At 49.1% G+C, this 13,335-nt stretch overlaps 1 protein-coding gene across 2 annotated transcripts in view; it reads left to right on the forward strand.

The window, feature by feature from the left end:
* The first annotated feature begins 384 nt into the window (after positions 1-384).
* Positions 385-13,335, forward strand: part of LOC146333915 (small conductance calcium-activated potassium channel protein 2-like) — a 44,645-nt gene continuing 31,694 nt past the window's right edge. The window contains exons 1-3 of one of the 2 annotated variants that reach the window (XM_084825030.1): positions 385-768; positions 3,003-3,098; positions 11,218-11,636. In XM_084825030.1, the coding sequence (XP_084681156.1) occupies positions 403-768; positions 3,003-3,098; positions 11,218-11,636 (881 nt within the window). In that variant the 5' untranslated portion in view covers positions 385-402. The remainder of the gene's footprint in view (positions 769-3,002; positions 3,099-11,217; positions 11,637-13,335) is intronic. The other variant, XM_084825029.1, reaches the window with a different exon arrangement.

Consider the following 13,335-nt stretch of genomic DNA (forward strand, 5'->3'; position numbering starts at 1 on the left):
CAGAAGCATTGTTGGTGCCTTTCTCCTCGCAGAGTCCGCAATTTGCACAAATCTCTGAGCAAACTGGGGCCAAATTTGTGCAAATTGCTCAGAGACGTGTGCAAATTGCGGAACCTGAGCGGGGTGCCGCAGATTGAGATTGAGCGGGGTGCCGCAGCAGGAACTGAAATGAAGTCCAGGGGGCCAAACCTAGGAAAACGTGTCATACACCACTCCCGAAACAGATATCTCCTGCAACCCTACCCCTGCATATCCCTGATCCAGCAAATATCACCTTATGTTCTCTCTCTCTCCCTCTCTTTCTCCCCCCTCCCCTTTCAGGTAAGTGCTGATTCCCAAATTTTGAGCCATGCTGGATCCAAGAGCACACTTAGCGAGCCCAGCCCCTTCGCTGAGATAGCCATGAACAGCTGCAAATACAACGGAGGCGTCATCCGACCGCTCAGCAGCCTGAGCGCCTCCTCCCACCGCAACCTGCACGAGCTGGATGCTGAGACCCAGCCACTGCAGACCTTCCATGACTCCGGCTTGGAGGTGGTCATCTCCAAGTCCGAGCACAGCAAGACCTCCGACCCCCGGCTGGACGAGGACTCCGAGCGCCGCTCCCACAGCCACAAGAAAAACCAAAACGTTGGCTACCGGCTGGGCCACCGGCGGGCCCTCTTCGAGAAGCGGAAGCGGCTGAGCGACTATGCCTTGATCTTCGGCATGTTTGGCATCGTGGTCATGGTGACGGAGACCGAGCTTTCTTGGGGTATCTACACGAAGGTAAGGGTGGGCATCCTTGCCAGCCTTTGAGAACCTCAGGAGCACGCACCTTGGAGTAGACAGTATGGTGTCACGGTCGGAGAAGAGGTAAAGAACCTCAGGGCCACATCCGGCCCTCCCAGGTTCCCCCGAAGGCTACACCCCTTTCCTTGTCCCACCCCCTTTCCCAGCTTTTGTGCAGTTTTTCCCTGGTCTGAAAGGCTGAAATCCTTCTCCTAAGGCTTCATTACCCTCAGACGGAAAGAGGCTCAACAAACTTGGACCAGGAGAAGGAACAGGACGAAGAGAACGAGAGGACATGGAGGGGATGAACACACAGACAGAAATGTTAGAGAGGCTCCATCGCGATGGAGCCTCTCTAACATTTCTGTCTGTGTGTTCTGTCTGTGCCTTCAGGCTGGAAGAGGTTCTGCACTCCTGGGTTAGAGTGTTGGCCTGGGACTTCGGAGACCCGGGTTCGAGTCCCCACTCAGCTTTGAAGCTCGCTGGGTGACTTTGGGCCAGTCCCTGGCTCTCAGCCTCACCTGCCTCACAGGGTTGTTGTCAGGATAAAATGGAGAGGAGGAGACCCATGTAAGCCGCCTTGGGCTCCCTGGAGGACAAAAAGGCAGGATATGAACATAACAGATAAACAAATAAAAAAGTTGATATGTACAGGACTACCAGGTAAGTGAGGAAAGAAGGGCCAGTACGAAAGTTAGTGGGAAGGGAAAGAGGAACATTTAGAACCTGGTCGTGTGGATTACGTTCATCTTGCAGTGACAAGCAGGGGTGGAGAACCTTACACCCGAGAGGCCAAAACCATCCTTCCTTGTGGCCAAATCCAGTTCTTTGAGGTTCCTGAGAAGGCCACCCCTACATCCCCTGGCCACGTCCCCTTTCTCCTGTGGCTTCCTGGCATTTGTGCCATTTCCCCCCCCCATTCTAAAAGGTTGAAATGCCTCTCCTGAGGCCGTGTTAAAGCAAGAAGGGCTTTAAGCTAAAATAGATTGGGATTTTTGTTCTTTTGGCCATGCCCCCTTTTGCCTTTGGCCACGCCCACCCCTGCGATGCAGCCCCTGCAAGCTACTGTGAAGCAGCGTTCGGCCCTCCAGCTGAAAGTGGTTCTGCACCCCTGAATTAAATAAACCTAAAATCAGGGGTGTGGAATCTCTTTCAGTCTGAGGGCCAAGAAAGGTCCCAAGGGCTGTATCCCATCTGTCGGGATGGCCCAAGGCACCATAGGCAGGCCCAAACTGTGGTTCTTACAGGTGATAGGCCTACTCAGAAGTAAGCAGGACTGAATCGCCCAGCAGTAGTTTCAGTGTGAGCGGCATGATGGATAGATGCCGCAAATTCACCGGGTGGGCCTAGGGGACAGCCTGCCCTCTCTCTGCCTCGGTTTCCCCACCTGCAGTATGGGCGTAATAATACTACTGACAAAGCTGCTGTCAGGATTACAGCTGGAAGATGTGCTGGAGGTGCTTTGAACACCTGACAGCGCTACACAAATGGGAAGTGTTGTTTTTGTAGTGGTAGTAGTAGAAACAGCAACAAAGACAACAATAATAATAATACGTTGAAGCTGAATTTTTAAAAGCCAGTGTATTACATTTGTTGCTAGGGAAAGTGGAAGGCCAAAGGAAGAGGGGCCGACCAAGGGCAAGATGGACGGATGATATTCTGGAGGCGACGGACTCGACCTTGGGGGCGCTGGGGGTGGCGGCGGCCGACCGGAAGCTCTGGCGTGGGCTGGTCCATGCAGGCGCGAAGAGTCGGAAGCGACTGAGCGAATGAACAACAACGTTACATTTGTGCATTTGTCTTACCTTTCCTCCCCAGAATGCAGGGCACCGTGCAGAGACAGGGAACAGCAGCCCTGAGAGGGAGGCCAGACTTGCAGAGCCTGGCGCAAGATCGATTGATCAATGACAAAATGAATAAATGAACGAGAGCTTTTGTCATGCATCAGCTGCTGCTGAACTACCAGTCGCAGCTGAGTTCTGCCCCTGAATCTGGCGGGGTCATAATCGCTAGGCCCCACCTCTCTTCCCTTAGGCTCCTCCCCTTCTCTCCCAGGCTCCTCCCCTTCTCTCCCAGGCTCCTCCCCACGAGTCTCAACAGCTGAGGCTCCGGGAAGGTGGCGAACTGGCCTCCTTGATTTCTGCAGCCCCCAGTCAGATGCACCGTGGGGTGTTTGGTTCCGCTTCTCCACCTGACTTTCTCTTTCTCCTTCTCTTGGTTCGCCCCTCTAGGAGTCTTCATATTCATTTGCTCTGAAATGCCTTATCAGCCTTTCCACCATGATTCTCCTGGGGCTCATCATCATGTACCACGCGAGAGAGATCCAGGTGAGATGCCTTCCTTGCCCCACTTCTGCTTCTTGCAATGATGGCATTTGGGGTTTCTCTTCCTCCTTCTCTTTGTTTCTTTGAAGCATTTTTTGCCCCGCTGTTCAGCCAGAAAAGGGTTTCAGAGCGGCTCACGAAGATTAATATTAAGACATTCCCTGCTTGGAATCTGAAAGACACGACACAAAAGGAGAACGGATGGGAAGGGAGGTGGGGGAGCAGAACTCAGGCACCAGTTCTTAGTTTCAAAGTTTCGATAGATGCTCTTTCTGGCAGAGAAGGGTGAAATGAGCTCCCTGCTGCTTTTCCTTCTTTGGCCTATATACGGGGCCAGGTTGGTCTTCCCTGTGCCATGATGTTCTTCCTGGGTGTGTGTGTGTGGCTTCTCAGTGACCCAATGGATGTGTTCAGGAAACACACTCCCCTTTTTAAACCTTGTCAGTTTTAGGGTGATGGGGAAACCCCAAGACAAGGCCACGGTGCATGCCTACTCAGGACTCAGCCCCATTAAGTTCAACAGGCTTTACTCGCAGGTAAGTGCATGCAGGATTTTCACCTAAGTTAGGAAAGAGAGGGCATTAATCAGAGGTAGTGTGGAGAAACAGAAATTATTTCAGAAGGGATTTATAGTTTATACTCCTCTCACAACCTTTTGCAACCCAGGGCTCTTCAAATCTGTTGGACATCCCCTCGCATTATCCCACTCAGCATGGCCTGGAGTTGGTGCATTTAATTCCAGAGGGTTGTTTTTGCTGTTGTTTTTAAACCCAGAAACAGCGTTGATTCAGCTTCCTCTGTGGTTTGGGTGGTGGATCATGATTAGAGATGGGCGAGAAGCTGGTTCTGTCGAGACGTTTATATAGAGTTACCCAAAGTGCACATCCCAAGCCAATGAGCTAGCTGGATTGTGTGCCCCAATCCACACCTTTCCAAACTTGGAAAGTTTGGGGATTGTGTGCCCCAATCCACACCTTTCCAAACTTGGAAAGTTTGGGGATTGTGTGCCCCAATCCACACCTTTCCAAACTTGGCAATGCAGTCCTCCAAGGAAAAACTGCGTCCCAAACGGTGCATGTTCGTAGAAAGCACACACAAAGCGCATGCCTTTGAGAGTACACAGGACTGCATCGCATCAGTGGAAAAGTACTTGGGAAAATGTGTGTATTTGAAAAATGGCTCAGCAGTATCTTGCGGGAGGGGGGAAATGTGCATAAGAAAAGTGTGAATTTCCATACCGACATTAAAAAAACAAACTTGCAAGCTTCAGTGGAAATGTTATGAGTCCGAACATCCGACACTCATCACAAACGAAATCAACAGATGGGTGTCCGTTCCTTATCTTGATTGTTCATAGCAGTGGTGGGCTACGTGTGGCCCTCCAGCAATGGTGTAGTGGAGAGGGGGCTCACAGGGTTGAAGCTCCAAGATGTTTTTACTAGCAGCGACGCCGACGTCCTCTGCCACCCTGTCAGACTTCTTTGTTCCCTCTGAGCTTAGCTGCAATGCTCACATTCGCTGAGGAGGGGAAGATGAATTTTTTTTTCCGTGTCATAATGCAAAGTTTTTTTGGTGGGGGGCATTCAGACCCATTTGCCTTACAAAAGACCTGCTCCTGGTGGGGTTGAAAATGGAGGGAACTGATGTGTCAGTATGGATCTGCTGAATTTGGGGACTCTCCTTGGGGGCATGGCCCTGGGGAGTATTATGATGAGCTCTCCCACTTCCAAATGTACCGCTGTGCCTTTGGCCCCTAGATCTTTTAGCCTACGACTCCTGTGATCCCTCACCATTGACAGTTCTGGCTAGGGCTGATGGGAGTTGGAGGCCAAAACATTTGGAGGGCTGCAAGTTCCCCATCCCTGTTTAAGAGGAAGCTTCAGGGGCAGGCGAAACTGGCCGAGAGAACCAAAAGCCATCCAGGTGAGGGAGAGGTAGGGATGCTCTGCAACTGAATCAAATGAGTTCGGATTTCTATGAATCCAACCTATGGGTTCCATAGCAGACTGGCTTTTCCCAAGTCTTATGGATTCCACAGACTTGCCGACCTTTTTTTTTTTTTTACTTTCCAGAAGTTTACACAAATTTACCTGTGGAAAAATAAAATACATAAAATTAAAAAAAAACAAAAAAAAAAACCTGCTGAAAATCTGCATTTCCCCCTCAGGCTAAGGCATGAAAACGAGCATTTTGGGGAGGACTTGAGCATTTTAGGGGGGAATTGTGCATTTTTGCAGGTGCACATTTGTGCAAGTGTGAATTGGGGAAATGGGAAAATATCCAATTCCACCAAGGAGCGGATGATGGAATGAGAGGCACTTGACTATCCATGAAAGGCAGATGGAACAGAAAAATCCATTCGTCCCTAGGGAGCGGGAGTCCTATAATCCGTCTTCTTTGGCAGTCATGCGACGCATAAGAAAAGCGTGGCTCTCTGGGAGCATTTGTTTGGGGGGTCTTTCTTTGTTGCTGAAGATGGTAGTGTGAAAGAGAGGGAGAACAGCAGATGGAGCAGCTGTGTCTCCAGGCTTGCGGGAGCCTGGAGCCATTTCTCAGTCCAGCAGGCCCAGCTGCTGCCAAGGGGCTATCAGGAGGGAATCCATAACCAGGCTGTGGAGAAGCCTGCTCATGAGGCCTCACAGGCATCTGGGACCAGCTTGGTGGGAGGTCAAACAGCAGTGAGAGCTTTCCCATTAAAACCTCATTAGGGCCTGTGGCAGAACACAGAGACGGCTAGTGCAGCCTGCCCACGGCGAGGCAGAGGGAGCGGCCATTTTCAAGGGGAGCCCAGTGCACCGCGAAAAGATGAAGTTGCTTCGCAGCTCAAGTTCCTCGGGTGCCTTTGACCTTGGTTTGCCCTTCATGAGCTGATGGCGGGCCGTGCATTGGGCTGTGCACATATTCCCCGTTGTGCTGTCGAAGTCTCACCCAAGGAAGCTCGCATTTTGTGAGCCAGACGAAACCCCATGCAGGCTTTGCTTTCATTCCCCTCACCCCCACCACAACCCCACTTTCCTTGTTCTGTGTGTGCAGAATTGACTTGCCAGGCCTGTCGACCCATTAAAAAGGCTTTTTCTGGTTGATTGAACCATCTGTCCCCTTTCAGTGATTTACAGCACAATCGTCTCTGCCTGTCTGCTCAGAAGTAAGTCTGGTTGAGCTCAATGGGGCTTACTCCCAGGTAAGTGTATACAGGATTGCAACCATCACAGCTATGGCTTCAGAGGCCCATTCTGATGAATGGCAGCCACACAGGTACAAATTCGGCACCGGCGGTTGCAATGCAAGATCTCAGCTTTGACCAGAAGCAGAGTAGGCAGTGCAGAGCAAGAGAGCTCAGCTTGGAACACAACTGAGCATTTGCGAGCTGGGGGGGAAATCCTCATATCGAGATGTGCGGACTTCGGCAGCATCACTAGGAAATAGCTGTCATGATTCCTTCCTTGTTCCCTGTTCTAGTAACATGGCAGGATTGAAACTGCCCCTAGGAATAAGCAAGTGTTCCCAACCCCATCAATTAACATTTTTTATTACATTTTATCCTGCCTTACTTCCAAAAAGCATTTTGTTGTTTATTCGTTCAGTCACTTCCGACTCTTCGTGCCTTCATGGACCAGCCCACGCCAGAGATTCCTGTTGGCCGTCGCCACCCCCAGCTCCCCCAAGGTCGCGTCCATCACCTCCAGAATGTCATCCATCCACCTTGCCCTTGGTCAGCCCCTCTTCCCTTTGCCTTCCGCTTTCCCTAGCATCAGCATCTTCTCCGGGGTATCCTGTCTTCTCATTATGTGGCCAAAGTACTGCAGTTTTGCCTTTAATGTCATTCCCTCAAGTGAGCAGTCTGGCTTTATTTCCTGGAGTATGGACTGGTTTGATCTTCTTGCAGTCCAAGGCACTCTCAGAATTTTCCTCCAGCACCACACTTCAAAAGCATCGATCTTCCTTCGCTCAGCCTTCCTTATGGTCCAGCTCTCGCAGCCATAGGCTACTACGGGGAATACCATTGCTTTAACTATGCGGACCTTTGTTGTCAGTGTGACGTCTCTGCTCTTCACTATTTCATCAAGATTTGTCATTGCTCTCCTCCCAAGAAGTAAACGTCTTCTGATTTCCTGGCCGCAGTCAGCATCTGCAGTAATCTTTGCGCCTAGAAAGACAAAATCTGTCACTGCCTCCACGTTTTCTCCCTCTGTTTGCCAGTTCTCAATCAAGCTGGTTGCCATAATCTTGGTTTTTTTGAGGTTTAAGTGCAACCCAGCTTTTGCACTTTCTTCTTTCACCTTCGTCATGAGGTTCCTCAGCTCCCCCTCGCTTTCAGCCATCAAAGTGGTATCATCTGCATAGCTGAGACTGTTAATGTTTCTTCCAGCGATTTTAACTCCAGCCTTGGCTTCATCAAGCCCAGCACGTCGCATGATGTGTTCTGCGTACAGGTTGAATAGGTAGGGTGAGAGTATACAACCCTGCCGTACTCCTTTCCCAATCTTGAACCAGTCCACTGTTCCGTGGTCTGTTCTTACCATTGCTACTTGGTCGTTATACAGATTCCTCAGGAGGCAGACAAGATGACTTGGTATCCCCATATCACCAAGAACTTGCCACAATTTGTTATGATCCACACAGCCAAAGGCTTTAGAGTAGTCAATACAACAGAAATAGCTGTTTTTCTGAAACTCCCTGGCTTTCTCCATTATCCAGCGGATATTGGCAATTTGGTGTCTAGTTCCTCTGCCTTTTCCAAACCCAGCTTGTACATCTGGCAATTCTCGTTCCATGAATTGCTGGAGTCTACCTTGCAAGACCTTGAGCATTACCTTACTGGCATGTGAAATAAGTGCCACTGTTCGATAGTTTGAACATTCTTTGGTGCTTCCCTTTTTTGGTATGGGGATATAGGTTGATTTTTTCCAATCTGTTGGCCATTCTGGTGTTTTCCAAATTTGCTGGCATCTGGCATGCATCACCTTGACAGCATCATCTTGCAAGATTTTAAACAGTTCAGCTGGGATACCGTCATCTCCTGCTGCCTTGTTATTAGCAATGCTTCTTAAGGCCCATTCAACTTCACTCTTCAGGATGTCTGGCTCGAGCTCACTGACCACACCGTCAAATCTATCCCCGATATTATTATCCTTCCTATTCGGATCTTCCGTATATTCTTGCCACCTTTTCTTGCTCTCTTCTGCTTCTGTTAGGTCCTTGCCATCTTTGTTTTTGATCATACCCATTTTTGCCTGGAATTTACCTCCGATGTTTCTAATTTTCTGGAAGAGGTCTCTTGTCCTTTCTATTCTATTATCTTCTTCCATTTCCACACATTGCTTGTTTAAAAATAATTCCTGATCTCTTCTGGCTAACCTCTGGAATTTTGCATTTAATTGGGCATATCTCCCCCTTTCACTGTTGCCTTTTGCTTTCCTTCTTTCTTGGACTGAATCATAGAATAGTTTCAGTCCAAGAAAGAAGGAAAGGAAAAGGCAACAGTGAAAGGGGGAGATATGCCCAATTAAATGCAAAATTCCAGAGGTTAGCCAGAAGAGATCACAGAGTAGATCTGAGACACTGGACTGCTTCCAGTGTCTCAGCAGACAGCCATCTTGCCTTCTTGGCTTTCTTTTTCTTTGGGACGTTTTTTGTTGCTACCTCCTGAACAATGTTGCAAACATCTGTCCATAGTTCCTCTGGGACCCTATCTACTAAATCTAGTCCCGTAAATCTATTCTTCACCTCCACTGCATATTCATTAGGAATATTCGTGGGCTCATATCTAACTGCTGTGTGGGTCTTCCCTATTCTCTTTAGTCTGATTCTAAATTGTGCAATAAGAAGTTCGTGATCTGAACTACAGTCAGCTCCAGGTCTTGTTTTCACCGACTGCATAGATGTCAGCCATCTTTGGCTACAAAGGATGTAGTCAATCTGATTTTGGTGTCGACCATCTGGTGAAGTCCATGTATAAAGTCGTCTTTTAGGTTGTTGGAAGAGAGTGTTTGTTATGCACAGTGAGTTGTCTTGGCAAAATTCTATCAGCCTATGTCCCACTCCATTATGTTCTCCCAGACCATGCTTGCCTGTAATTCCAGGTGTCGTTTGACTACCCACCTTAGCATTCCAGTCTCCTGTAATGAAACTAACATCTCTTTTTGGCGTACTACCCAGTAGGTGCTGCAGATCCTCATAGAACCGATCTACTTCTGCTTCTTCCGCATCTGTGGTTGGGGCGTATATTTGGATCACTGTGATGTTGAATGGCTTACCCTGAATTCGAATTGAGGTCATTCTATTGCTTTTTGGATTGTATCCAAGCACTGCTTTAGCCACTTTATTATTAATTATGAAGGCTACTCCACTTCTTCTGTGGTCCTCTTGTCCACAGTAGTAGATCTGGTGGTCATTTGATGTGAGGTGGCCCGTTCCAGTCCATTTCAGTTCACTGACACCCAAAATGTCTATATTTAATCTTGACATCTCCCCAATCACCACATCCAATTTGCCCTGGCTCATAGATCTTACATTCCAGGTTCCTATGGTGTGTTGATCTTTAGAACATCGGATTCGTCGTTCACCACCAGCACCGTCGGCCGCTAGCCATCCTTTCGGCTTTGAGCTAGCTGCGTCATCACATCTGGGGCCAGTTGAACTTATCCTCTGTTCCTCCCCAGTAGCATTTTGACCATCTTCCAACCTGGGAGTCCCATCTTCCAATGGTATACCGACATTTCGCTGGTTGTCCTGATCCATTTAGTTTTCATGGCAAGAATACTGGGGTGGGTTGCCGTTTCCTTCCCCAGGGAACATATTTAGTCTGACCTCTCTGCCATGACCTTCCCGTCTTGGGTGTCCCTTCACGGTTTAGCTCATGACGTCATTGAGGTGCTCAAGCTCCAGCACCACGACAAGGTAACGATCTCCTTTGCTGGAGCCAAAAAGCATAGGGTGGCATATTATTTAGTCGCCTGCTTGAGTCAAACATTTGTTCCAAAATCCATTATTAGAGTAATACTAGGGATGTACGAGAATTCTGGACATGTCCCATTCACAACCCCAGACATGAATGCAAACAGGAACACAACTCTCAGGAAATTTTTGTAATTTCCTGAATATGCATTCACGTTCACGAGCGTGCATTTGTGCCAATGAGCACTTCAAGCTTGCACATATGTGCAGTAGTGCAATTCCCCCCAACACCACATTTTCACGCATTACTGTGTGGGGGAAATGCACATTTTATACCAGGAAAAATGCACATTAAAAAGGTGTATCTTTTCAGTTGGGAGAATTGCACTTTCAAAAATGCAGTTTTTCCCTAATCCAAAAATGTACAATTTCCCAGCCGGAAATTTAAAAAAGACATTTTGGGGAATTCAAATGAGGTGAATGGAGCTTCAAGGAAGAATTGGGAAGCCTTCAACAAGCTGGAAATGTGCACGTTCGCCCATCCCTGTATAATAACTTTATTGGGCCAACCCAAAGATCACAAAAAATGTGCAAGCTTTCATGATCTCCAGGATCTCTCCAGATTTTATAGAAAGCAGGAGGCACAGGGAAGTGAACAATGTTGAAGTCATGGTTTCTCCACAATCACCATCTTGAGATGGAATGGGGGAGGAGGGGACATGTCAGGGTTCCTTCCAGGCACAAAGTTTGAGACTCTAACCACTACACCACACCACCTCTCTACTAAAGAAAGCTGCCTCAGGGGCCATGTTGCATAGGATCTTGTGTGATGGGGCAACTGAACCTCTGAAAGAGGGAGAGGGAAAGACCTGGGTGATAGAAAAGCTGGGGAAGAAATACGCAAACAGTCGCTTTTGCGGAAAGAGCGTGACAGAAAACCTGGGATGGGGAATGCGCTGCTTTTATTCATCCCAGCAGTTCAACAGGTGGAGAGCTGTAGCAGAAGACGAGCCTTCCCCAACCTGGGCCCCTCCAGATGCTTTGGACTCCACCTCCCAGCATCTCTGACCGTTGGCTATTCTGGCTGGGGGCTGATGGGAGTTGACGTCCAACACATCTGATGGGCACCAGGTGGGGGAAGGTTGTGGCAGACCACCTCACCTATTCCTGTTGCAATAACCCCCTTCTCCTGTTGTAACAGACCTCTTCTCCATTCCCCATGCAGCTCTTCATGGTGGACAATGGTGCCGACGACTGGCGGATTGCGATGACGTACGAGCGGATTTTCTTCATCACCCTGGAGCTGGTCGTCTGCGCCATCCACCCCATCCCAGGACAGTATGTCTTCACCTGGACCACCCGCCTGGCCTTCACCTATGCTACCTCGGAGGCCAACACGGACGTGGACATCATTCTCTCCATCCCCATGTTCCTCCGGCTCTACCTGATCGGGCGGGTCATGCTCCTCCACAGCAAGCTCTTCACTGACGCCTCTTCCCGCAGCATCGGCGCCCTCAACAAGATCAACTTCAACACTCGCTTTGTCATGAAGACCCTCATGACCATTTGCCCTGGGACCGTCCTCCTCGTCTTCAGCATCTCCTCCTGGATCATCGCAGCCTGGACCGTGCGCGTGTGCGAGAGGTAGGACGCACACCCATTTTGGCCCCAGGCAAAAAGGGCAGTGGGGAATTGAGTGGCGGGCATTGGGGGTCCTCAGCCCCCGTGGTGCAGCTGAAGAGAAACCAAGCTCCTTCAAGCTGGGAGAGGCTAGTTTTGGCTTGTTGGTTGATTTGACTACTAGTTCTAAGATTATGAGAGAGAAAGCGGCCTCACTCTTTCTCTGCACTATTTTATAAAATCCCGTCTCCTCTAAGTTTTCTTATTTTCTTCTAAACCAAAAACCATTTATTTATTTGCTTGCTTGCTTGCTTGCTTGCTTGCTTGCTTATTTATTTATAACACCCTACCTTACAGAGTTGTTGTGAGGAGAAGGTAGAGGGAAGGAGGGCCGTGTGAGCTGCCTTGGGTACCTTGTAAGATGAAATAAAAGGTGGGATATCAATGTAATAAATGCATAAAATATTTAACAGAATACTATACAGTACATTAAAACAGCCTGCATACCAGGCTCTTCTGGGTGTGTCTGCCTACAACTCCCATCATTCCTCTGCTGGGTAGGATTCGTAGTCTGACACATCTGTAGAGTGCTGGATTGGGAAAGGCTTCATTGAAACGGTGGTCTTTCCTCTTCACCAAGGTGGCTCCTAATCCCTGATCAGTTGGGGTGACTTTCTGCAACCCTCTCTGCAAAACGATGCAGAGAACAATGCAATCTAAACTGCGGAAGTGGAATTATGCCAAGTTGGGTCCTTCATCCCACCCATCTTGGTGTTGTCCACCCCAGGGGTGTCATTGGACTCCAACTCCCATCAGCCCCCAGCCAGCACACCCATGAGTCGGGGATGATGTGTGTTGGAGTCTAATGCTGCTTTTTTTCTGCTTTTGGGCTACACTGACTGGCAATCGCCGTGTCTTGGGGGTGTCCTAAAGGGGGCTTTCCCAACCCTACATGGAGAAGCTGGAGGGTGAAACTTGAGCTGTCAGAATGCCAAGTTCATGTTGCCTACCACAAGTGATGGTCCTTTCCCTAAGAGTAAAATACTGTTCCACTCCTCGTGGTTCTGAATCAAGGACTGAATTAAACAGGAACATCGGAAGCAGCCTTCTCTCAAGTCAGACACTTGGTCCATATGGTCCAGTATTGTCAACACTGACTGGCAGCAGCAGCTCTCCAGGGTTTCAGGCAGGATTCTTTCCTATCCCTACCTGGAGATGTTGCTGGAGACTTGGGATCCTTCACATGCTCTACCACTGAGCTAAGCTTCCTTCCCCCTAAATGTCCCTCTCCAACATCTGGGTACAGGATCTGCTAGGGGGCTGTCTACAGATATCTCCCTCTAGTCTGGATGCTTGTTCTCCAAAACTGAACCCCTAGAAGGGCCTAGAAAGTGGTGGTACCATAAATGAGAGCTGGTACTCCGTCTCAGTAAAGGAGACATGGGAAATTGGTTGGCACAGAACAGCCAGTTCAGCCCTGGCAAATCTCCGCAGGGCAGTGGAGACAAACCATTTTGGCGCGCGGAAATATAGTCAAAGTATTTTCGTACCCTTCTGAGAGCACGTGTTTGCCGCACCACGAAGGAGCTTGGTTCCCCCCTCGGCTGCATCAGACCCCAGGGTGCCCTCTGATTCCCCGACGTCTCTGTGCGGTCAGTGTGTGTCGTCGTCGTCATCTTGCGGTCTTGCTTTTCTGTGTTGCTGTTTCCTCCTGCCTTGAACT

The sequence above is a fragment of the Heloderma suspectum genome, chromosome W (assembly GCF_057233095.1).
Source record: "Heloderma suspectum isolate Gila_16-S chromosome W, 16-S_ref, whole genome shotgun sequence".
NCBI lineage: Eukaryota > Metazoa > Chordata > Lepidosauria > Squamata > Helodermatidae > Heloderma > Heloderma suspectum.